At 54.4% G+C, this 25025-nt stretch overlaps 1 protein-coding gene and 1 long non-coding RNA gene across 17 annotated transcripts; one reads left to right on the forward strand and one right to left on the reverse strand.

Moving 5' to 3' along the window:
* Positions 1-241: 241 nt before the first annotated feature.
* Positions 242-7380, reverse strand: LOC145542789 (uncharacterized). Of its 2 annotated transcripts, none has more exons than XR_014080144.1 (4): positions 7107-7380; positions 6005-6111; positions 3869-3961; positions 242-3155 (listed from the first exon to the last, which is right to left on the reverse strand). It is a non-coding gene; the product is annotated as an uncharacterized LOC145542789 (long non-coding RNA). The 2 variants fall into 2 exon arrangements; XR_014080143.1 differs by lacking the exon at positions 7107-7380 and adding an exon at positions 6627-6735.
* TBKBP1 (TBK1 binding protein 1) lies at positions 6964-24713 on the forward strand. 15 transcript variants are annotated; one of them, XM_081582351.1, is made up of 11 exons: positions 7579-7639; positions 9036-9295; positions 9670-9792; positions 10030-10134; positions 11150-11330; positions 12312-12487; positions 12681-12742; positions 21125-21243; positions 21427-22154; positions 23170-23495; positions 23607-24713. In XM_081582351.1, exons 2-10 carry the CDS (start codon positions 9071-9073, stop codon positions 23296-23298), a joined length of 1848 nt encoding a protein of 615 aa, XP_081438477.1. In that variant the 5' UTR covers positions 7579-7639; positions 9036-9070; the 3' UTR covers positions 23299-23495; positions 23607-24713. The 15 variants fall into 15 exon arrangements, with proteins under 15 accessions (XP_081438475.1, XP_081438469.1, XP_081438478.1 ...); XM_081582353.1 differs by lacking the exon at positions 7579-7639 and adding an exon at positions 7973-8648 and having other exon boundaries at positions 12315-12487; XM_081582349.1 differs by lacking the exon at positions 7579-7639 and adding an exon at positions 6964-7127 and having other exon boundaries at positions 23170-24713.
* Positions 24714-25025: the final 312 nt, after the last annotated feature.

The raw sequence follows: 25025 nt of genomic DNA on the forward strand, positions 1-25025 counted from the left end.
TGCACTGGTTACGCATTTATTATCCTCCTCTTTTCTAGTTACCTTTGGCTAGTGGGTCTTCCCACTGGGTATTTGTCCTTAATCAGCTGTACCACCTAAGGCAACTGGATGCAAAATGCATTCTGTCCACTCACTGTCTGGGCCTTCCCCACTCTAGTCTTGGCACATTCCTTCAAGAATGTCATTACCGTCTGGTAAGATGTCAGTGAAATGTGAAGAAAAGAGGCATCAGACTAGGCTTTGGTTTGCCACAAGTGGCAGCTGCCTATATCAATTACAATTACATTTATTAATTTTGCTTTTCATTTTCCCAGTTCCTCCCAGCTCCCTTCTGTTGAAATGTTGAGATTTTGGCTGTCAGAGGCAACTGCAACATTGCCTTAGGGACTTGTGGAGGAGGGGAATTGCTCAGTGTAGTATTTTCATTTTCAGAACCAAGTAATCTAGTCACTCTTATATAAAAGTGTGTTAGTCCAACTTTAAGAAAAATTCAGACTCCATCATCTTTTGATAGTATCTTGGATGTTGAAACAACTTCAATCTGTAATTGGCATTCAGAATGCCCTTGGCATGCCAGTCTGTGATGGCAGTAAAAGACCTGTTAAAACACTTGAGCCCAACTTTATTAACCAAAACTGATACCACCACCTTTATCTTCTAAATAAAGTCCTCTTTATTTTTATTTTCAACATTTTGCCGCTTCATTTTTGGTTCTAGATGTTGTCACCTCCTTGGAGGTGAAATGAGCTGTTTGAAAGAAGCTGGTATGTATGGTGATAGATATGTGAGTTGGGGAGAGGAAGGACACATCTAAGGACAAGCTCTACCAATGGGAAATGAGTGAGAAACAATTTCCTACAAATGCAGTGAGAAAGAACTACATGGAGGAGGTTTCCTGCCCAGAGAAATCTGAAGCTGCTGGAGACTGTCCTGTCTTGTGCATATTTTTCAGGCTGATGATCTGGTCTATTTAATGGCTTACCCAAAAGTTGGATTTTTTAGTTGGCAGCGTGTACTTAATTTCTGCTTACACTTTTTCCCCACCTCTGCCCCCCCAGGCCCGAAACTTGTAGAGGAAAGAACACTAACTTAAGATTAAGAAACGGTCTTTTCTTTCACCCTGCTGTTTATTAGTGCAGTGAGATGCCTGCAGGCTACTTTATGGGAAAATGCACTTTCTTACTTTATGTTGGGCAAGTAAAATGAGGGCTGACCTTCATTTTCCTACCTTAGCCTCCATGTGGCCTTTCACCATTTCTGATTGCACACCCGTCAGTAAGAAATTTTTGATCATGCATAGCCCTATGTGTTGATAAATTATATACCTGTACTACTGTACCCCATATATTGTGTAATCATAAGACAGAAAAATAGATATTAAAAAGCAATTATATGAAAAATAAATATAAGTAGGAGTGCTAATATTTTTTTTCCTGTACCCAACTTTGGAGATTACTGGGTTATAGAGGGTAACTTGTCATTCTTACTAGACTGCATTAAACGTTGAGTGATGGCAAGAACATTTCTCCATTGAAAGTATACTTGGAGGAAAGAATGGGATCTGTTCATTATCAAATGATGAGGAGCTGCTTCCCCTAAGAATCGTCCCAACAGTCCTCCAGATAATTCCCCATTCCTATTTAACTCCCTCCTCAACTAACACTGAGAAAGGACATTAAGAGTACAAGGTTACAGTTGCACCTGGCCTCATCAAGGATTCCAGCCTGACCTCCCTGATGTGAAAAACTGTAAACGTTGAGAAGATTTTGTTTTATTATACCTTAATTCTCACAACCTTAACAGATTGCTGTATGGGAGAATATACAGGCATGAAGGGCAGAAAGGGTAATTTATCAGACCAAGGTCACAAAGGAGCTAGAGTTCAAACCCAAGTCGGTCAGATACCAAAACCCAAGCTGTTCTCTCATTTGTCCTAGACAGATACTGTCCATCTTAGTGATACAAAACAAGGATCCATACTGTACAGATTAAAGATATGCCATCCATTTCCTTCACAGCACTATCTAAAGGTAACATTTGTTGCTTATTTATTGCCAGATTTCCCAACTATAATGAAGGCTCCCAAATTTGGTGACCTTGACTGTCTTTCCTCAGCCTAGGGCAGTGTCTGAAGTACAGTAGACCTTTATAAATATTTGTCGAACTAATGACATGCCAGTACAGTTGAGGGAGTCTCTGAAATGGCATCACTTAGCCTTTGAAGGGCAGAGCATTCAGAAACTTGGGAATGGCAGAGACTTGGGTTCCTGGCGCTTACCCTCTTCATTTGCTGGATGACTTCAGGCTAGCCTCTTAACCTTGGGTTAATTGGAGGAATGGAAGCAGGATTAGTCAATAGTTAGTCATACAGTGTTAATTTTACGCACTTAACAAGATGCCAGGCTTGTAATAAGCATCTTAAATAGACTAATACAAGTAACCCTCATCAACCCTATAACAAAGACACCATTTTAGTCCCAGTTCACAGATGAGAAAAGAGAAGTGCAGAAGGGGCAAGAACCTTGCCCAAAGACACCGGTAAGCAAAGCAGTGCTGACTCCTCATACTGGGCTTGTCCCGCTGGACTGTTGCAGACTGTGCTGTTCGCGGCTCAAGGATGAGCAGATGAGCCACTGCTCCCGGCGAGCTTACAGGTAACAAGCAGGGAGAGACATGGATGAAGGGATTTTGGAATTAAATGATGAAGTCATTTTGCCTTAATTCTATGAGGTCCACTGTGAACCTTTTGTCAACTGTCAAACTCAGTTCAAGGATGGAGGGGGGAGGTGTGTGACATACTTCCTAAAGCCAACTTTCCTCCCAGCTGGAGTTTGAATCTTCTCCCTGTACTTCTGCTTCACTTTCCCTCTGAGCTAGAAGCTGGGGAACCAGGGCTGGGGGGCAGGGTGGATGTTGGTGCCTGGTGGCCCGAACGTACACTCCACCTCTGAATTACCCCTGTGCCATCAGCTGATCCTGGGCAGTGCAGTCCGGGCAGGAGGCCTGAGCTGTTCCGTCTCCCAGGTGCTCCTAGGCCATAGATTCCTGAGCTTAACTCTTTGTATGAAACATACTTTCTTGTTTGAAAGCAAAGTACATTTCAGCTTTGGAGCCGGGCCTGACCTCTGGATGCAGAGGGGCAGCCTGTCACCATCCTGAAGAAAATAATTGAGAAATGGTTTCCTGTGAATTAGCTCTTCATAGCAATGAGCAATGCCTCCTATTTTCTGAGCCCTGCCCTTCAAAATATTCTAAGTCCTTAGAGTATAACCTTGTACAAATTCTCTTCTGATCAGGAGACTCTCATCTGCAAAATAGGGATCCCAATGAAGGAAAATAGAAAGTTCTAAGCACAGGATCTCAACACATGCATTAATTAATTAATTGATCAATAACTATCATTGAATTATGTGCCAGGCTCCAGGGATACAGTGGTGAATGAAGCAAATAAAACCACCTTCCCATGGAGCTCACATCTGCTGGACAGCACATAGTATTCAAAAATTCAGTTCGATGCATGATACAGGGTGCTCGGGGCTGGTGCACCGGGATGACCCAGAGGGATGGGATAGGGAGGGAGGTAGGAGGGGGGTTCTGGAAGGGGAACACATGTACACTCATGGCGGATTCATGTCAATGTATGGCAAAACCAATACAATATTGTAAAGTAAAAATAAAAAAAAAAATTCAGTAGAGGTATACCTCAAAGATATTTTGGATTCTGTTATAGACCGTCCCGATAAAGAGATTATCTTGATAAAGCAAGTCATACCAATTTTTCGGTTTCCCCTGTGCATAGTTACATTGACATTATACTGTAGTCTATTAAATGTGCAACAACAATATGTCTGAAAAAAAATGTACGTACCTTCATTTAAAAATAATGCTGTTGGAAAATTGGTGCCAATACACTTGGTCGATGCAGGGTTGCCACAAACTTCCAGTTTGTGAAAAACAGTATCTGGGAAGTGCAATAAAGTGAAGCACAATAAAACAAGATATGCCTATAGACTAATTTTTAATTGGGAGATAGCAGAAATGAACATAGTTGTGAAAAATATGAAGCACAAATAGTTATACAAACTTTGCACCCAAACCTTGCAGATTTGATTGGAAGATGTACATTACTTCCACAGAAACTGGCGTATCTGGGGAAGGAATGAGTTTCGTCACCACTGTGCAAACCGCTGATTTGATGGAAGACTATCAGCTACAGTTGGAATCCCAGGATGGTTCTGCAGCAAACCCTAATTTTCTAGGGTCTAGAATGAGAGAGCTAAGGTGGCAACTGAATCCAGCATTGTCACGTGTCTAATCAATTTTTCTGCCTGCCTGATTCTATTTGGAGTCATCTGCATTTTATTTTGATTCAATCTTTTTGCCAGCTGCTAACACCACCTCCTCCATTTCAGGCAAGAATGGGACAGGAAAGATAGTGTTTCTCCAGAGCAAGAGTCCTGGGAGTGGGAGACAGTCCCCACCCTGATGATTTCCAAGGAGAAAACATGTTGGGTGACTTGGGCCCTGCTTCTGTCTCTCCCACCAGTAACTCAGCCATCCACCACATTCCCTCCTCTCCTCTCACCCCCCACTTCTCCTTTCACCAGGACCCTGGGTTTTACCTTTTTCTGTCTCTATCATGGTGAACTCTGATAATATGGGTTCTTAGAAGGGATTCAGACCAATCACCAGTTTTCTCAGGTGAGAAAGGTAACATCCAAAAGTCACACAACTTCACCCACTTATTCAACCAGGAACACTCCTTCCTACCCTTTAAAGTTTAGCTTAAACATTACCTCATCAGAGGACCTTCTCTGACTACTTTATTAAAGCAGATTCTCACACCCCCCCAGAAAAAAAATTATTCTTTATTGTTGCCCCTTGTGTCTTCTTACTCTTTATCACAATTTATAACAACTGTTTCATTTATTAAATTTTCTTTCCCATCTGACCCCTCTACTAGAATATAAGCTCCATGAAGGCAGGAGAAACAACAGGTGTTCAAGAAATCCTTGTTGAATAAATGTACAGCGAGCAGGTACTATCAGGGCAGCAGGGGATACAGACTGATAAAATGCAGTCCCTGTTCTCAATTTCTGTCCAATACAAACAACAGAACCAGAAATGGGAGAATGCTATGAAATCAGGCCTAGATTCCAAGGAGGTATTTTGGGGGCACCTGAACCAGGCATAATCTCTGTTGGGCTTTTGCTACTAACTGCTTAGAATCCCAGATAAATCACTGGGCTGGCCCTGCTGGGTATCTCTGGCCTGAACCCTGAGCAGCCCAAAAGCATCAGGAGCTGACAACGAATCCTGTAGGTGTGTGCTTAGACTATACCTGGGCCCATTACCCTTTCCAGTGAGAGGTCTGCCAGTCAGTTTCAGGTCCAGCTGATGGCCCAGTCCACGCTCATTAAGACCTCAGGCAACCCCACTACCTTTAAGCCCAGCCTCCAGTCTTTTGCCTGGTCTTCTAAGAGTTTTAGAAGAGAACCTGTGCAGTCTTAAGGAAGATGACACCTGCCCAGCCCTCTGGATTAGTGGGGTGACAGATGTCCCAGCTGGGTAGCCTTCCTATCTAAAGGGCAGGTGGATTGTCCCACATGGCTCAGAAAAAGCCAGTGTTCTGGACTGTAAAAGGCTAGAAGGAGAGACTGGGAGGGAAAACAGCAGGAAAAGGAGGGGGTAGGAAGCCGGTGAGAATCCCTTTCTTTGAAAGGAAGGAGTACAGAGCCTCTGCTGGCTCTTCTGGGAAGAGTTCACCCTTCAGTCCACTCTTCTCCCTACAGTGGGACAAAATGGGAGCTGCTGCTGCTGCTGCTGCTGCTTCTCAAAGCTCATAGCAAGCAAGAAACGTTTTTTTTCCTGTCCTTTCCACATTCACCACCCCTTCCTCCAGTAGCCTAAAAGGTAGGCTCAAGTTCCCAGCAGCCTGAACCTTCTCTCCAGATGTGAGGCTTCAAGTTATAAATGCTGAGCCCACCCAAAGCCCCTGACTTACCCTATACCCTGCTTCCAGGGTCGGCTTGTCAGGAGTTAGCCAGAGTCCTCCAGAATTTCCCGGATCATTCCCTACTGCAGCCAGGCTGACCATGCCTCTGCCCACGTCTTTTAATCCATCAGGGAATAACCAAAAAGACTTTAACACCCCCCCGAAGGAGACGAGTCACAGATCACCTTTAAGTTCCTATCCCTCTTCTACAGTTGTCCAGGTCAGGAATTATCTCCAATTTAATTCAGAGGGGTTAAGTAACTGGCCTAAGGTCACACAGTGGGAAAGGGACAAAAACTTGTGACTCCTGCCCAGCAGTTTGGCAGGTGCTCAAATACTCTTTGTGGAAAGGGTGAAATCTGTTTGTTCATTTCGCTGGCCTGTGGGTGCCTCTGTGTGTTGGAGGGAGGGGGTTGTGTGTGAGAGAGGGAAGCTGTTCTCCTTCCTAATGAACTTTTATCTCCTCAGTTCATTCTCATTTCCAAAGTTACTGATTTAATCTGACTGAACCCTACGGTTACTGTATTTATTATCAGAGCAATGTCCCCTCCCCCAAAAGCAATGAAGAGTAGGTCTAATGTTTTCCTTCTCAAAAGAGCAAAGACCAAAACAATCCAATAAAGAATCTCACTTTCCCCTAAAATATACATCCTCAAAGCAAATCCCAACGCACCACCCGAGTCCCTACGCTGTCCGCAGACGCCCACACACACCCGCCACGCCATACTGCGCGGAGAGCGGGCCGCGCGGCAGGGAGCCGGTGGGCGCCGGGCGCACAGCCAGGACGGGCCGCACGGCGGGAGCCGGCCGCCCCTCGCCACGTGGTGGTGGCCGCGGCGGGGTCCGTGGCGCCTTCCCAGCCAGAGAAACCCGGAGCAGCCGGGGAGGAGGAGGAGGAGGAGGAGGAGGAGGAGGAGGAGGCGGCGGCGGCGGCGGCGGCGGCGGAGGAGGAGCGGGGCGGGAGCGAGGGAGGGGGGCTGGGGGGAGGGGTGGGGGGTGGGGAGAGACCCGGCGGCAGCGACAAGGCGAGAGCGGAGCGCGGTGCCAGGGGGGTGGGGGCACCGGTGCCCGTCTGGGGAGGGAGCAGGCGGAGGGGGTAAGCTGCGATTACCAGCAGGAACCGGCAGCAGCTGTGAGTCCCGGCAGGGCTGGGCTGGGGGAGGGGAGCGGCGCCTAGGGTCGGCCCCCGGGGGTCGCGGGGTGGGCTGGAGAGGAGGTTGGCCGCAGCTGGTCCCGGGTAGCGGGGAGGGGAAGGGTCCGGCGTCGGCCGTTCGCATTCCCCCTTTCCCCCTTTCCCCCCTCCTCTGCCGCTTCTCAGGCCGCACCGCGTCCAGAGCCCCTTCCCTGGCCCCGGGAGGTGGACTAGGGGCCCGGGGCTCGGCGGCAGTGGGGGAGGGGGCTGCCTGGTCTCGGCCTCTGAGAGGGGAGGGGCGACAATTTCTGTCGGCCAAGCTAAAGGGGTTTAAAGGGCGGTTCTTAAAGGGGCCGCAGAAGGGGCCCGGGCCGATGAGGCACCCCTTCCCCATCCGCCTGTCGTTGCGCTCGCGCGGGGCCGCTGGGCCGAAGGGAGAGAATGCAGAGGAAGCAAACGCGGGTCGCGATCGCCCAGGCGGCAGAGCCCCAGCTCGTGGGGTTGGGCTCGAGGTGGCGGGTCGGGGGGTCGGGGGTGTGGTGAGCGCTGGTGAGCGGAGCTGGGGGAGAGGGTATAGGCTTGGAGAGGAGAGGGTTAAAGGTGGGGCCAGCCCTACAAACACGCGCACACACTTCTTACTGAGACCCGGTCACACGCGTTTCCCTGGCACTTAATGCGGGGCGGTGTTGGGGCCTGGGCCCGAGTCCTCTCCACCCAAGCTTTTGCTGCCCGGCTTTGGGAGGTCGCGGACCCCACTGCCTCAACTCACACCTCGGGAGCCCCCTCTCTTACGCGCACACATGCTCCGGCGCGCGCGCACACCTCGGACATTCCCATAGTGCCTCACGTGACACACGGCCCCGAACGTCCCCACCCTTCACACACGCTCACGCACGCGTGCACACACGCACACACAAACACTCACGGCCTCCCGGTCACTTCTCCCTCCATCCGACCCCCGCCTGCATCTCCGCTTAAGGCGCTCATTGACTATGACACACCTACACTCATTCACAAACACACACACTCCCCCCACACATGCCAGCCACAGACACACATTCATAAACAGGGCCAGGAGAAGTACACACGCACCCCCTCGCCTACTCTTTCGGGAGCCCTGAGTCATTCCTGCCCCCTCCCAGGGCTCCCCACTTCCCTGTGTGCTGGCACACAGGCCGGGCTTAGGAATTCTTTGTCTGCCCTCTTCACCTGCGCCCGGTGGCCCTCTCCCAGAATCCCCTTTCCCTCTGTGTTCCCTCAGACACTCAGCCGAGGACTTCCTGTGGGTCCCAGGTCAGGGGTGAGGAGGGCCTGGAGGGTTGCCACAAACCCAGTGTGAGTGGGGGAGGCGCTTCCTTTTCCTGAACTCTGGGATCCTACCGGAGGAAGCTGGGAAGTTGGGCGGGGGCCCAGCAGAGGATATGCTGACAGTGGTGGGGCTGACCCTCCCAGAAGCACTGGGCCTTCCTTAGGGAGGAGCCAGGGGTGCCGGAGGCCTGGCAAGAGGAGCTTGTCAGAGAGGTATTTGGGGAAGTGAGGCGTGGGGTGGTGAGGGGGCTGAGGAGTAAGTCAAGGCAGGCCTCATCTGGGCCCCCTGTGCTGGGAAGGCAGCGCTCTCCTGTCCACAGGTCTCCCTGGGTTCCGGAAAGAGTCCTTCTCTGCTTCTGGCTTCGCTTACTTGTCCCTATTTGTCACCGCTCCCCCTGTCCCCTGCAAGTCTTACTTGTCTCTGGTCCCAGCCCCTTCCCCAGGGCAGCAGAGAAGAGAAGATGGGTCTGGGAGGGAGCTGTGAGACACAGGGGCAGGACCAGGCTGCATCTCAGCTGGCCACAGAGCTCCTCAGGCCAGGACAAGGGGTGTTGGGACAAGCTCTGGGCCCCCATCCCCACCGTTGCTCCTGCTCTCCAGGAGGCCCAGGGTGGACCGTGGCCCAGGCTCTTGCCATGGAGTCCATGTTTGAGGATGACATCAGCATCCTGACCCAGGAGGCCCTGGGGCCCAGTGAGGTGTGGCTGGATGCCCCTGGAGACCCCTCGCTGGGGGAGGACATGTGCTCTGCCTCCCACTTTGCCCTGATCACGGCCTACGGAGACATCAAGGAGAGGCTGGGGGGCCTGGAGAGGGAGAATGCCACCCTCCGCCGCCGCCTCAAAGTCTACGAGATTAAGGTCAGAACCTGGGGGTGATGGGGGTCTGACTGTGTGTGTGGCAGGGGAGGGGGCTGCCGGAGATCCGGCAGAGACTCCAGGGATCCGAAAGAGGGGTCTGGGGCACTCGAGGATCCCTCGTGAGGGTTGTGGCTGCTCTGGATGGATGGGGACTCGGGAGAGACCAGCACCAATCAGGGAGGGGTCCTCTTAGGAGCACTAGACCTTAGATCTAAAAAACGATCTGGTTGGTGGGAGACACCTACCGGGCCATGGGAATCGGAATGAACAGATCTGACTGGAGCTGGGCGGGAGAGGCTAGAACTCTTGAGTCAGGTTGTGGGATGGGGACACAGCTAGGCTGAAGCTCTTCTGAGGGCCTACCTCATCTGCAGTACCCACTGATCAGTGACTTTGGGGAGGAGCACGGTTTCTCTCTATATGAAATCAAGGATGGTTCCCTGCTGGAGGTGGAGAAAGTCAGCCTGCAGCAACGGCTCAACCAGTTCCAGCATGAGGTGAGCCCTCCCTGAGTCTTTGCTCCAATCCACTTCTGATAATCCCCAACCCCAGCCTCTGGCCTTCCGTCTCTTTGATCAGTGATGGCCATGGTCCTCCCTAGTACCAGCTTCAACTCCGCCTGCCCCTCCACTGGGTGCTGGCAGTGGGGGTGGGAGGCCCAGGGTGCTGCTCTGCCCCCAAGTCAAGGTAGGCCTGACTGTGGCTGCCCTCTACCCTCTCTGGGCCTCGTCCAGTTGCAGAAAAACAAGGAGCAGGAAGAACAGCTTGGGGAGATGATCCAGGCTTATGAGAAGCTCTGCGTGGAGAAGAGTGACCTGGAGACAGAGCTGGGGGAGATGGTGAGGTCCAGGGAGCCTGGGTGCTTGAGGGTGTGACCTTGGCTGTGTGCTTGTGGTACGCACTCCACATGTTCATGTCTGTCTGTGAGTGGGGTTGTGTGTGTTATACAAGTTGTGAGAAACTCTGTGTACATCCTGACCCTGCAGTGATAGAAGATGACTATGTGAGTGGCCCTGTAGAACACTGTGAGTCTGTGTGTATGTTTGGGTCTCACGCTGGGCTGACCCTCTGCCTATAGCACTGTGCTGGAAGGCTGTATGGATGTGGGCAGAGGGGACTGGAAGTGTTTGTGACTGCTGGGATGGGCCTTGGCCTGTGTGTGATTCTAAGTCACAGTATGGCCATGCGGGTGAGCAAGTGGGCAGGTGTCAATCAGGAGACATGATCTCTTACTGACTCCTAGCTATGACCTGGGTCAAGTCACTTAGCTTCTGTCCTGCCTCTGAGAAGTGGGGCAAATAATAACAACCTTGCTGAGCTGTTATGGGACATTCATGTAAAAATGCTTTGACTTAATTGCAAACACTTACATGGCACTTACCTGTGTGCCAGGCATAATTCTCATCTCTTCAGGTATATTCACTGATTTCAATCCTTGTAACAAACTGACCTCAGAGGTAGGTGTGGTTAGCCCCATATTACAGATGAGGTACACAAAGCCCAGAGTAGTTATGTCACATATACAAATGGAAGCTTTTATGTTCTTGAGGGGGTGGCAGTGTTCGGATAGGGGGCTGAGTGTTTTTAGAAGTGTTTCTGCGTGTTAGTGACAGGGAAGAGGCATTAGCTGTGACCTTGCAGGGGGCAGTAGCCAGAAACATCTGCATTGCAGTTGATGGGAGGGACCTTGTACTCATGGCCACTTGGAGAGTGGAGTTGGGATGTGTGACCTGGGGCCTCTGCTCAGTTTAGAGGGGTGATGGATACCCAGACATGGGGCAGTCCTGAGTTTAGGGAGCCCATTGGGGTGCCCTGGCCTGGAGCAGACCCTCACCCCCTCTTCTCCCTCTATAGCGGGCCCTGGTGGAGACCCACCTGCGGCAGATCTGTGGTTTGGAGCAGCAGCTGCGGCAGCAGCAAGGCCTCCGGGATGTAGACTTCCCCAGCCTGAGCCCCCCACCCGCCCCTGCCCCGCCCTGTGCTGATCTGGACCTGCACTACTTGGCACTGAGAGGGGGATCCGGCTTGAGTCACGGTGAGATCTCAGTGACCCCTGATTTCCATACTCCGAAGTCCCCCCAGCCAGCCCCCCATTTCAACCCCATTGGACACCTCCAGGGTTTCAGATTGTTAATCAGCACCCCATTCAGTTCGGTTCAGTTACTCAGTCGTGTCCAACTCTTTGCGACTCCATGGACTGCAGTACGCCAGGCTTCCCTGTCCTTCGCTATCTCCCAGAGCTTGCTCAGATTCGTGTCCATTGAGTCAGTGATGCCGTCCAACCATCTCATCCTCTGTCGTCCCCTTCTCCTCCTGCCTTCAGAATTCTTCTTTCCCAGAATCAGGGTCTTTTCTAATGAGTCAGTTCTTCACATCAGGTGGCCAAAGTGTTGGAGCTTCAGCTTCAGCATCAGTCCTTCCAATGAATATTCAGGACTGGTTTCCTTTAAGATTGACTGGTTGGATCTCCTTGCAGTCCAAGGGACTCTCAAGAATCTTCTCCAACACCACAGTTCAAAAGCATCAGTTCTTCAGCACTCAGCTTATACTGTCTTAAATTTCTCCCATAATCACCTCATCCCTCCTTACCAACTGTCCCCTCACCTCACCACCCAACGGACATCCCGCCCTTAAATCCTTCATTCACAGGCTCCCCCTGCAATTCCTATATATGCCAGCAGAGGGCGGCCCCACCCAGAGTCCCCCTGCTTGTCTTTGGTTGTGATTAGGAGAGGACACTAAGGATGCTTGCAGAGGAGTCTGACCAGGGAAACTCTTCCAAAGCCCATCTTATCTCTCCCCTGACCTCCAGGAAGGGTAGAAAAAGCAACTCAGCCCATCGTTGCCCTCTGCTCTCAGTAGAGGTTTATCTGTCATCCTGGGGTGGCTGCCTCTGGCTGTCTCTCTTGGAACCCTCATGCTGCAGTTCTCACCTGTTTCACTTTGTGTTGATCTGGGAGTGGGTGGAGGGTGCCCAGCAGCTGGTTCCAGTGTGACATTGTCCTTTCCTCTGCAGCAGGCTGGCCAGGCGCCACGCCGAGTATGAGTGAGCTGGAGCGGCGGCGGCTGGAAGAGGCTCTGGAGGCTGCCCAGGGAGAGGCCCGGGGGGCTCAGCTTCGGGAGGAGCAGCTCCAGGCCGAGTGTGAGCGGCTGCAGGGGGAGCTGAAGCAGCTGCAGGAGACCCGGGCCCAGGTAAAAGAGGGGCACCAACCCCAGGCCCCTGCTCTTGCACCTGTGGAGCTCTGTGGAGTGCTGGGAGCTGCTGGAAAGAACTCTTACAGAGATCTGGGGTTTCCTCACTGAGTACAGACCAGCCCTGGGAATGGTAAAGAAGGGAGGTCCAGGCCAGTGAGGTTGGGGTCTGACTGCTCCATCTTTCCCTTAGGATCTAGCCTCCAACCAGTCGGAGCGGGACATGGCGTGGGTGAAAAGAGTTGGGGATGATCAGTAAGTCACTTTGTAATCCTCTTCCTCTTAACCTCTGCAACCCAGGGGGTGGCATTTTCCAGGTTCCTTCTTTGGTTCACTCTTCCCCCTCCACATTGTTTGGGGGACCTCTCTTCCAAGCAGTCAGGGCTGTGTTTTGGGTTGCTTGTATGACTCTGCATCCTTCACAGGGAAGGAGGCAAGGTTCTGGCATGCTCAGGTTCTGGGAGGTTCTGTTTGCTTTCTCTGGCACCCAGGCCTGTGTCTTGCCGAGGTGTCGGGTTGAGAGAGACTTCCTTGACAGCTTTGCTGCTGTGTTGTGTCCTCTGGTGAGTTTTGGGTCTCTCTGGGACTCATTTTATATCCCAGTAACAAGGCCCAGCCAGTTGGGTTAACCAGCTCCTCCCTGACGAGGAGGAAGGAGATGGTCTCTTTCAGGATTGTGGTACCTTGTCTCCTACCTCAGGAGAGAGAAAGCTGAGACTTAGGAGAGGACAGACTTCCTTGAGTTCATGCAGCAGCAAGCCGGGAATTAGAATGTATTAGGCTGGGGTGTCCCTTGGGGATCCTACCATTAAAGAGAAGCAACAGTAGGTGGGAAGGGTGCTTTGTCAGTGGGGTGCCTAGTAGCGGGGCCTCTGGGGCAGCACTGGGCAGCCAGGGAGAGGGTGCACGCAGCCTGGCAGCAGTGAGCCTGGTGCCTCTCACATCCTCACCCGAACTCATCCTCTCCCACTTTCTGAGAAATAGAGCACAAACGTCCTTCCGCCTAAGCCTTCCCCCAACAAGATGAGGAGTGTGACGCAGACTCCCTCGTTTCATTGGTGGGGAAGACTGAGGCCTGGAGAGGGCAGGAGCCAACCTTCCAGCACACACACACCCAGCTCCAGGACCCCCTGGGCCTCCTCACTTTCCTCCCTGCTTCTGGTCAGTCAGGGGTACCCTCACCTCCCCCTGCACCCTGGGGGTGAGGACCTGGGTGGAGCTGTGATAGCTGGGGAGTGAGAACCTAGTTTGTGGGACTAATGGGTGGGACTCCTGTTAGGGGCCTCTGCAGAGAGGGTCCACCCTAGCTTGTGGCTGGGGCTCAGAGCCTGTCCTAGCCTGTATGCCCAGACCCAGAAAACACACATACACATACATGTTCTAGAATCCTAGCTTGCCCCTAAAGTCACACTGCAGGTCCCTTTATGGCTCACTGAATCCACCTCGCTCCCAGAAGGCCAGTAGAGAAGCCTTCCTCAATAGGTTGAACCCAGAGAGAGGAATTTTTTTTTGGCTGGAGTCTATAAACAGCCAGGCTTCGAATCTCAGGGACCCCTCCTGGGATGCAGAGTGGTTCAGCTTTGCTGATTTCACCTCTCTGGCCCCAGATTTCCCTCATAGGCTCAGCGGTCCATCACTGCTGAGGGATGTGAGTGGAAGGTGATGGGGGGGCCAAGAAGAGGTGGCATGTCCCCAGGGGCCGAGTGAGTGAGTGGGTAAAAGAGAACCCCTCCCACGGATGCCTCTGGAGGTCGTGCCATCTATGCCACTCATCCTGGCCAGAACAGCTCCTTTTCCTTCCCCCTACAAGGTACCTGTCCCCACCCTGTCTCTTAGCCAGAGGGAGCTGGGCTCTGCTCTGGGCTGGTCCTACCTGAAGTGACCTCCAGCTCCTCTCCCGGGTCTCCATGGTTTGGACTCTGCCTCACAGCCTCCCGGACATCTGCCCCTGGAGCCAGCCGGGCCCTGCCTGCCCAGCTTCACACTTCCTTTCAGGCCAAGCATCTCTGGACAGCCCCAGCTTGGCAAGAGTTAATTCTCAGAGGAAGTCCTCACTCCCCCAGTAGTTTTATTTTCTTATAAGCTCAGCTCCTTTTGGTAATAAGCTGCTTCCCGAGTGCTCCCTCCCCTGTCCTCCCACCTGAGGAGGCCTCAGTCACCTGCTCTCAGCTCCTTTCCCCACACCAGCCCCTCCCTTTCCTTCTACTTCTGCCTGACCCTTCAGGCGCGTGGGAATTTTACATGTGGGCTTTCCAGGAGAGGATAGCCGAGATGGGTTATCCGGATGGAGGTGTGAAGGCGGAATAGGGGGCCACAGAGGTTCCTGAGCCCAGCCCACGCCTCAGTGGGAACTCAGTGTATCCCGAGAGGTGCTCCCCCTCCTTGGCGCGGATGCCTCCAGGGTGGTCGTCACTTTTATCATGGGAGTCCTGACTGTTCACATAGCCTTCCCTGTACTGCCGCTGCCTCTATTAATTCCCCTCTGTGAGGCCTCCCGGTGCTGAGGGGCCAGGCCTGGAGGCAGTCCCAGCCCCAAGGTTTCCAGTCTCCCCCATCCCAGCCCCTGGTTCACAAGACCATCATCAGTGTTCCTCTGAAAATGGGCACCCAGACCAGACCGCCACCCTCCAAATCTGACCTCGGGGCAAGATTTCCCGGCCGTTTGGTTAGCCCAGCATCTGGTGGTCAGTGCCTACTGAAGTGACCCACCTTCAGTGACCAGGGGCTAAAGGCAATAATGAAGGAAGAGATGGGAGTGGAGACCAGACGGGTCACAGGCAAGCGAGAGGTGCAGACCCATGGCCCCCCTCCTCTGGCCTACTCAGGGTCTCAGGTCCTGAGTGCGGCCTTCCTGAGGGTGTGGCTAGCACTGAGGGTGGAAGAGCTATTGTGGAGAGGGGGCTTCTAAAAGGGGCTCAGTGAGGGGACGCAGGGCCAGTGAAGGAGGGGGCTCATCCACGAGGGGAGCACCTATGAGAAGATGGGGGTTCAGTATGAGTGATGAGGGGGAAAACTATAGGTCTTTTTCCCCAACATGGGGGGCTCAGTGTTGCAGCCTGGGTGCTTTTCCGCCCACCCCCCCACCCCCCCTCTCTCCGCCCACAAGCCTCTGCGTGGGCTGCGGTTAGTGGTGGGGGAGAAGTGTGAACTCTGAGAGAGAGAGGATGGAAACTCTGCACAGAGGTCAAGGGCAGTGTAGGGGGGTCAGGACGGAAGTCGGAGACCCCCGTGTACCCTGAGCTCAGTCTCATGCCCCGGAGCCAGCGGGCCTAGGGCCTCCCCCTTCACGCTTCTCACCCTCCCTACTTCCTTTCTTTCAAATTTCCTTCAGCCCGGACGCCCGGCCCACAGGACTGAAGCCCTGAGCACTTGCAGCCTTGGGGCTCCCCAAGGGTGGGGAGGGGTTCTGAAGTCGCGGGCCCAGCACGCCCACCTAACTGTGGTCTGAAGGGTTGGTGGACTTTGAACCATCTCTGACCCTCTCCCTGCCAGGGAGGCAGAGAGCAACTCTTACCCATGCTCTCTCCCTCGATGAGGAACACCACATCCTCCCCTCATTCAAACCAAACTCATTGAGCTGGTATCTCCTTAAATGGATCAAAACTGGTTTCCCCCTTTCACCTCCCATCTCCTAGGCGTTTCCCCGAGTCCTCATTCCAGCAGACACCATGCGAGGCAGTTTACCTATAAAGTCTCATTTGAGTCTCACCAAAAACCACGTGACAGTGTTGTCCCCTGAGCAAATCAGGGTACAAAGAAGTAATCAGAGAAATTAAGTGCAAACACCAAGCAGGTTCTGTGGTGTTTTTATGGTTCAAATTCTTGTCCAGGTAGGAGGTCCTTATACGAGGAGCGGCCCGATGATTTGTTGACTGATCACTTTTGAAAGTGAAAGGAAGCCCTATTAATAATTCTGCCAGGTGACTCCTGTCAACCAGGACAGCCCTGGGCACGCTGGGATCTGTGGGCCCCCAGCCTGGAGGAGGACTCTGATTCCATCCCTGCTGTGAAACTTCATTTAGCTGCATCTGGGGAGGCTTTCTAGACACAGAGAACATCTGGCTGAGCTGGAAGTCTGGCAAGGGCTGCCATGAAGAGCCGGGCTCTGTGGACCACAAGTCATAGCTGGTCGAGGAGAGTGAAGGGGCTCAAGGCGCCTGAAAGGAAGTGGTAGATCGCTGGGTTGTTGCAAGCGACTTCCTCCTCCCCCCAGCCCGCAACCTCAAGTCCGCTCCACGGCCGGGTGCCTGTGGTCCCCTCCCTGAGGGTCAGGCCGGGCGGGAAGACTAGCGCTGGGTGTGCCTGTGGGGAGTGGAAAGTTTGGTCCTTAAATGCCCCTGCAAGAGTGAGGTGGCTGGGCGGCAGCAGGGGCAGCTATGGGCACGGATGGAGGAGCTGGGAATGCTGGATTTCTGTTTTCCTCCTGGTTCTGTCAGCCAGGGATTCTGACCACATGACCAGCTCTGATCCTGATCCCATCCGTGCCTGTAAACCCCTATCCCTCATCCTGACCCCAACTCGGTCTCCAGTCCTGACCGAAAATGATCTCATCAGACCCTGACTCCAGCCTTAATCCTGACCTCGAGCCCGTCCCTAGTTCTAATTCCATGACCCAGTGCTAGCCTGAAGCTTGACCCTGCCACATCCGCATCCTCATGGAGGCTTCAGCGCATCACAGGGCACCCAGTGAACCAGGCCTGTGTGTCTCCCAGCTGGTTTGGGGCAGAAAGAGGCCTTCTACAGAAGCAGATGCTTAGGTCTCTGCTGCTGCTGCTGCTGCTAAGTCGCTTCAGTCATGTCCGACTCTGTGCAACCCCATAGACGGCAGCCCATCAGGCTCCCCCGTCCCTGGGATTCTCCAGGCAAGAACAAGCCTTTCTCATCTCTGTTGCTTTATCAATAACAGTGAAGATGATTGTTTCCACATGAGTTTTTGAACTCCCTGAATAACTTGTGGAAAGAAAGAATGAAAGGATAAGTCAACAGAGGGTGGAATGGTGTACAGCGGCTGGGAGCCCTCTTTCCTTCCAGCACTGCCATTTGCACTCTGGCTTCTCCAAAGGTGCCAGCTCAGCAGGCTGAGGTGCCAAGAGCCTGTTTGAGTCCCTGCTTTGTGCTACTACTGCTCTGTGACCTTGAGCTGGCCTCTTAATATAAACTCTGTCCTTCCACTTCCACATGTGTCGAGCACCTTCCTCTCCCCTCCCCAGGCAGGGCTGGTGATGCTCAGGGATCCCAGGCCACTTTGGAGGTCCCCAGCCTCTTTCTCCTCCTCTTAGCCTTCTGCTGCCTTCCCACCTATCCTTTCCTCCTTCCCTGATCCTTTTGGAAGGCAGCTGATGGCTAAGTAGTGAGCAGCCTCGACTTCAGCGTCTAGGAGACCAGAGCTCCCATTCCAGCAACTCCACTATTAGTAGGCTTTATGACTTTGGTCAACTGACTTAACCTCTGTAAGCTTCGGTTTTCTCATCTGTAACATGGAGGTAATAAGCCGGCCAACACTGCAGGGTTGTTGTGAAGATTAAGTTCTTAGCACAATGCCGGGCCTCTGATGAGGGCTCGTACAGATTATGATTCTTTTCTGGGTGCTTCCCAAGTTCTGAGAGACTCAGACGAAACTTGCCCCTCATAATTTAAGCAATGAGGAAGCACCCAGATGCAGGCATCTGCTGCCGTTCACCTGACCCAGCCTTCCCAGACAGCCGTGATGGTGGAAAATAGCACTCAGGTGTGGGCCAGGAAGCGAAATGTGTATTCAGGTGCACGCATGCGACTCTTGGTTGTGTTGTGAAGTTGAGATTTTTTTCCACTGAATTGGCAGTGTTTTCTAACGTGAGTCATTCAGGTCGTTAGCGTATTTAGCAGCCCGGGCCTGCGCATCTTGAGGTGAGGAGTCGCCCAATGCAGGAGGGAGGTCCCACAGCACCAGGAGATCTGGTCCGCCTAACTTTGCCCAGGGTCTCAGAGGCAGTTCTGAGGGCTGCCTGGAGCTCCGGGAGGACACAGGGGGCAGAGCTGGAAGAGGGGCTGGGCGTCCTGGGCTAGGGCCTTCTCCCTTCCATTTCGTGCTGCCTTGTCTATTTTGCTGCGAGGAGGGTGCCAGGAACTCGGTGCTGGAAACTGGGGTAGCTCCTGACAAGGGGAGGAAGGCAGGCAGAGGAGAGATGGGGCCTGGCAACTGAGTGTGGCAGGTGAGATCTCTGAGGCAGGGTGTGAAGGCGACGACCTGTATCTGTCACCTGAGATACGCAGTGAAGGCAGATGGGGAGAGAAACTGGCTGCTTGGTCAGAGGGGATGTTCTATCTGTGCCCTGCCCAGAGCCCCCTCCTGCCCTCACCACTGAGGGGTTAGCATGATTGTCTGGAAAGCCCCCGGTCTGAGGGAGGAGATGCAGCTCTTACCCTCAGATCCCCTTGGTTTGAAGCGGGGAGCCTGCCACTGGGAAGTCCCCAATTTACTATGGGCCATAGACTGGACCTCTCAGTCTGATGAGGGTGATGCCGTTCCTTCCCATAGACCCACACTTAAGGAGGAGGGTGGGGGACATAGGACACCCGAGGGCTGAGATATGATGGGACGGAGGCTGCAGCACCTTGGCAAAGGCTCCCCAAAGGACTCCTTCCCTCTGTTCCTCTCCACCCCTGTCCACCATCAGACTGGTAGAGGGCACTCTCCCTCGCTAAGAAGTGGGGTTGTTCCCCAGAATCCCAGCCTGTTTGCAATAATTTGGCTTTGGCCCAGATGGGTTAAAAATAGTTTTGTTGTGGGAGGGGCTCCCCCCTCCACCCAGCTGTGCCCCAGGATTAGTGAGAGAACAGGGCGAGAGCGAATGAGTTCAGTCACCATCTACCCGCTGCACCTCGGCTTTTCCTGCCCTCTGAAGCCCTAACCTCACAACTTCCCGTCCTCCTCTTCTCTGGGGTTGGTCAGACACACACACACACACACACACACACACACACACACACTGTTCCTCACTCATCACACTGGTCTCACACCTCCCTTTGCTCCCTCCCATTCACAGGTACCCTCTCTTACATGTCCCATTACCATGAGATGAGAACAGGGCCCTCTCTTTGCTTCCCAGCTACTGGGGCAACACCCCCCTGCCCCCGCCTCCTCCCCGAGACAAATCCCTCTGGAGTGGCCAAGCCTCTGCCTGCCATGTCCCCTCCAGCTCCAACTTCCACAAAGTTCCAGAGTCCCTTCTGGATTGGGTGAGGCGGCAAGATCTGGGGAAACAAAATCCCCTGCCTCCCAGGCTCTGTCCAGGCCCAGATCAGAGATGAAAGTGGTGACCTAAGGCCATGGCAGAGTCTCCTGTGATATCAGGATCGGCTCCCTGGAGGTGTGCAGGCTGGGGTGGGAGAGAGAGGAGGGGCAATGCTGAGAATGGTAACTTTCATTCAGCGATTCTGGGTCAAAGGGACCCAAAGAGAAAGGGAAAGAAAAGGAAGTGGTTGAAGTCTTTGCTGAGTCTGTTCCAGCTCCATGAGGGTGGGTGCCCTGGAGGCCTGAGCAGGAAGTCGGAGGGAAAAAAGGGAAGAAGAGGGACTTCCCTGGTGGTCCAGTGGTTAAGATTCCACACTTCCACAGTAAGAGGCACAGGTTCAATTCTTGGCCTGGGAACTAAGATCTTGCATGCTGCATGGTCTGGCAAAAAAGAAAAAAAAAGGGAACGAGAAAGAAAAATGGTAAGAGACGCTCAATTCAATATTGACTTATTGAACAGCTACCAGGTACCAGATCCTGGACAAGATGCTGGGAATACGAACACAGTGATGATAATCTTTACGTTTGAGGAACTCTCAGTGAAGTTCCAGAATAAGGCAACTTTTGTTAGGTGTTTAATGTGAGTGGTGCCCTCTGGAGGTGTGCTGGGCACAATAGCTGTTCACAGAGATCTCCAGGTAAAGGGCTCCCTGGTGGTCCTGGGAGTTGCAAGGCTGAAAGGAGCAAAGCAGTGGACCTAGGCATACTTGGGTTCAAGTGTATCAGTCAGCACCTCTGCCAAGCCAGGAGGCCATGTCTTCACTTATGGAATGGGGCTCTTCATAGGCTGTGCAACAGCGGTCTCTAATCTTCCAAAGGTGAGAACTCCTCTGGCCCCCCGCCCCCATATGCTGATTGTACTTCACTATTAGTATGAGTACTTTGAGAAAACTCACAGCGACAAAAGCTACTATAAATTCAGTGCAGCTTTTTGATGAATCTGTGTTTTATTTGTCACCAGTTTCTGCACAGATTAGAAACACATTCACACATACCTGTATGAGATGTGTTCAGGCCACAGACAATGCTCAGTGAATACACAGATTTAGGGAGCCCTTGAAACACTGAGCGCTCCAGCCCCCGCCCATAGTCTGGGAACCACTGCCCTAGCCCCAGGTAAGGTGTAGGGAACCCCTGGAAGAGGTTCCCCTTTGAGGTGGCCCTTAATGCCCAAGAGAATTTCTGCAGCGGGGGTAGGAGGGTCTGGAGGGGAGGGCCAGATGCCAGGGCAGAGGCCGTTCTTCCTCCACAGCTGTGACAGTAAACCCACTTCCCTTCTCCTCTTACCCACTCTCTGCCCTCTGACCTGAGGGTTGGGGCAGGCTGAGGTCAAGCCTTGACCCGGGTGACTGGGTATCCTTCAGGGTGAATCTGGCGCTGGCTTATACGGAGCTGACAGAGGAGCTGGGCCGGCTTCGGGAGCTGAGTTCCCTGCAGGGGAGGATCCTGAGGACGCTGCTGCAGGAGCAGGCCCGGAGTGGCGGTGAGAGGACCCAGAGGGCGGAGGGCAGCAGTGGCCACCCTCCGCTTCCTTCCCCGGTGCCCCGGCCCGTTCCACTCGGGAGGAGGGTGGGTTGGCACTGGTCGCTGGCAAGGCCCAGGCTCCCCAGTCCTGACGTCCTCTATCCGCACCACTGTCACCTGACCTGTTCTGCTTCTCTTCTAGGCCAGAGGCACTCGCCGCTGTCGCAGCGCCACTCCCCAGCCCCCCAGTGCCCCTCGCACTCCCCGCCGGCCCGCGCGGCGCCCCCATGCCCCCCATGCCAATCCCCTGTGCCCCAGCGCCGCTCTCCTGGGCCCCCCTGCCCCTCGCCCCAGCAGCGCCGCTCTCCGGCCTCGCCCTCCTGTCCGTCGCCCGTCCCGCAGCGCCGCTCGCCGGTGCCGCCGCCGTGTCAGTCCCCCAGCCCGCAGCGCCGCTCCCCAGGGCCCCCCACCTGCCCAGCCCCGCAGCCCCGGCCTCCGCCGCCCCCGCCGCCCGGGGAGAGGACGCTGGCCGAGCGAGGCTACGCCAAGCCGCCCAGCCACCATGTGAAGGCCGGCTTCCAGGGCCGGCGCAGCTACTCAGAGATGGCGGAGGGCGCGGGCTACGCGGGCGCCTCCCCGCCCTGGTTGCAGGCCGAGGCGGCCACGCTGCCCAAGCCGCGGGCCTACGGCGGCGAGCTCTACGGCCCCGGCCGGCCCCTCAGTCCGCGGCGCGCCTTCGAGGGCATCCGCCTGCGCTTCGAGAAGCAGCCGTCGGAGGAGGACGAGTGGGCCGTGCCCGCCAGTCCGCCCAGCCCGGAGGCCGGCGCCATCCGCTGCGCCTCATTCTGCGCGGGATTCCCGGTCCCCGAGTCGCCTGCTGCCACTGCCTACGCTCACGCCGAGCACGCGCAGTCCTGGCCGTCCATTAACGTGAGTGCGCTCTGGCGGGTAGACCCGGGAGCCCCGCCGTCGGCTTCGCACCTGATTGATGGGCGGGGCTCCCTTCCTTTGACTCCACGCCCCTCCCCCTGACGGCGCGTCCCATCTCTCTCCAGTGGCCTTTTGTTGGCTTGAATTGGGGCCCCACTGTTTAAAACTTGTTCAGTTTCATGGTTAAAGACCCAGTCTTCAGAGTGACAGTCCTTGCTTTGATTCTGGACTTCAACACTTAATAGCTTTGGGACCTCGGGCAACTTCCTTGTCTTCTTCGGCCCTCAGTTTTCTCATCTGGAAAATGAGGACAATAATTTACTATCTGGTTCCATTAGAGAATTCTAAAGAGGGAAGCGGTGAACCCAAAGCACTCTGCCCAGTGCCTGGCTCAGTAGTAAACATCTGCTATTAATTGGTGATGGAGGTCATGCTGACACCGGTCTTGGGTCCCGACAGGGACAGTCCTGCTCATTCAATTCTATTCATCAGGCCTCATAGCCCCTGCCTTTTTCTGTCTGTCCTAGAAGACAACCATTTCTCAGGGCTGTATCGTTTCACAGACATAGTGAGTTTCCTGGATATCAGAGCCAACCCTTGCCACCTGGAAGGACCGAAATACATTCCAAAGGCAGGCAGAAAACTATTTCGGGGCTGTACATTGTTTAGGGTTATCCGTTGCTCTGAGTTATCAGGGAGCTGTGTCTGAGTCACTCTGAGGGCATGTCTGGGTCTTGGCTTCCCTCATTACTACAGATATCCTGGCAAGCTGAGCGTACCTACCTCCCCGTTCAGCACCACCTGGGGACACCATGCCCAGGATTGGGAGAGTGGGCGCTGAACTGGTGGAAAGGGGTTAGGGAGGGGGAGGGGGGGAATGTAGGAGCAGAAGTGCCCAGACGCCTTCTACACGCTGCAGCACTCCCTGCCTTGAGTCTTAGGAAAGGGCAAGCTGGAACGTGGGGACTGTGAAGGACGGATGTGGACCATAAACAACTCCTTTCTCTCCCCGCAGCTGCTGATGGAGACAGTGGGCTCTGATATCCGCAGCTGCCCCCTCTGCCAGCTGGGTTTCCCAGTCGGGTACCCAGATGATGCCCTCATCAAACACATTGACTCCCACCTGGAGAACAGCAAGATCTAGGGTGCCTCCCCCCCCCACTGGCAGTTTCTCCGCCTTCTCCCATCACCCCCAAACACTCACTCACTTTGAATGCTGCATGAATCTCGTGGGGGGCCCCTGCCCCTTGCGACCCCCAGATACCTCCACTAGCTACTGAGTCAACGTGTGTGCCGTCTTCCCTGGTTGAGGCACCACTCAGCCCTGGCTCTTCCCAGGAGGTCAGCTGAGGCTCTCCCCAGCTCCCTGGCTTCTGCTGGGGAGGTGGGATGGGCTGGGATGGGGAGGGGCATATCCTACCCAGCCTCTCCTGCCTTTCTGTTCTCAAACAGGTGGATCCAAGAAGGTGTCTAGTGCTTGGGCCTGGGGGAGGGGAGGGTATCAGAAGACTCCAGGAGCTCCCCCAGCCCCTACCCAGATGGCCACCTTTCTCAGGCTGTGCTCTGTCCAGGGAGCGCCTCCCTCTGGGGTCCCAGAGCCTGCCCTGCACACTGATGCCGGTTCCTCCGTCCCCTGGCCAGGTTGGAGCTCATGGCATGGGCCCCCCCACTGGGGGAAGGAGGCATCTTGTTTCTTGCCATTCCCTGCAGGCCAGCCCTGTTTTCCCCCTCAGCCCACCCTGGGGAATAGGGAGGGTGGGAGAGGAGAGGGAGGACCCTGAAGGACTGGGAGCATCTGGCCCCAAGAGGCTGCCCTGAAGCACCATGACCCTCAGTCCGGGGAACCATCTGTGTCTGCCTCCCAGGCCTATGCCCTTCTCCTGGAGCCCCCAGCGTCAAGGCACAGGTTGTTAAGGCAGGTGCATCCCCGCCACCTGACCCCACTCAAGCCCCGACACCACAGGTGCCCTGGAGCCCAGGTGTGACTCAGCCTCCGTTAGCTGGGTGGATGTCATCAGCCCGGCCTCCCAGGCCAGAACCTGAGGATGGGCCCAGGGTGCTGTGGAGATCAAGTTCAAAAGAGCTAACCCCCTTCCTACACCCCAGCAACCCACATTCCCTCTGTGAAATCTACCTCAGAGTTGTACCCTCAGAAGGACGGGTAAGCAGGAGGCCAGAGGGTCCCCAGGGCTGAGGTGGGGAGCTTCCCAGGCAAGAGCCTGCTGCCCCACGATGAATCCACTCTCCTCCACTGCGAGCCTCTCCCAGGTCTCACCCCGGGCGGGGGCAGTGGGTGCTGCTGTCAGTGCATGTACCATTCTGATCCAACTCTTCCAGGCCCCCTACCTCCTCACACCCCTCCCCTCCTCCTTAGTGCAGGGGAGGGAGGGGGTGTGTCGGGGGGGGGCAAGGGGCCGAGGACTCCAGGGACACATGGCATTGTACCTTGAGTGTCCCCCTAGGGAGGGGAAACGGAAGGGGGACTGGAAAGGGGAGGTGGGGCCCCTGAGCTCTCTGAACAAGTTGAAAGTCCAAATAAAACTTACCTGTTCCATCTGCGCTCCGTCTGTGCTCTCTGTGGCTGGGGGAGGGAGGGAACCCTTCCAGGTGGAAGGTCTTGGAAACTGTCTCAAGTAATCACAACCACGGGAGGGCAAGTAGGGGATGCTTAGGGCCCCTGTGTTCCCAGGTGGTTCTGGAGACGCAGGCATGCGAATGGCTACAGGTGACTTGTGATGTGGATTTTATTTGGAACAGATGGGGAGCAGCAGAGGGTGGCTTCATGACCAGCCCTGAGCAAGTGTCAGGGACTCGTGAATTTTCCCTCCCAGCAGGTCTGGCAGGTAGAGGTTCTGTAGCCTGAGGATTCGT

Source organism: Giraffa tippelskirchi, chromosome 3 (genome assembly GCF_054371585.1).
Source record: "Giraffa tippelskirchi isolate mGirTip1 chromosome 3, T2T-mGirTip1v1.2.pri, whole genome shotgun sequence".
NCBI classification, from domain to species: domain Eukaryota; kingdom Metazoa; phylum Chordata; class Mammalia; order Artiodactyla; family Giraffidae; genus Giraffa; species Giraffa tippelskirchi.

Coding starts and splice junctions, on each gene's coding strand:
- TBKBP1 (XM_081582354.1), top strand. CDS start 8,897: ATGGGTCTGGGAGGGAGCTGTGAGACACAGGGGCAGGACCAGGCTGCA. Junction 9,296..9,669: donor TCAAAGTCTACGAGATTAAG/GTCAGAACCTGG, acceptor CCTCATCTGCAG/TACCCACTGATCAGTGACTT. Junction 22,155..23,169: donor AGTCCTGGCCGTCCATTAAC/GTGAGTGCGCTC, acceptor CTCTCCCCGCAG/CTGCTGATGGAGACAGTGGG.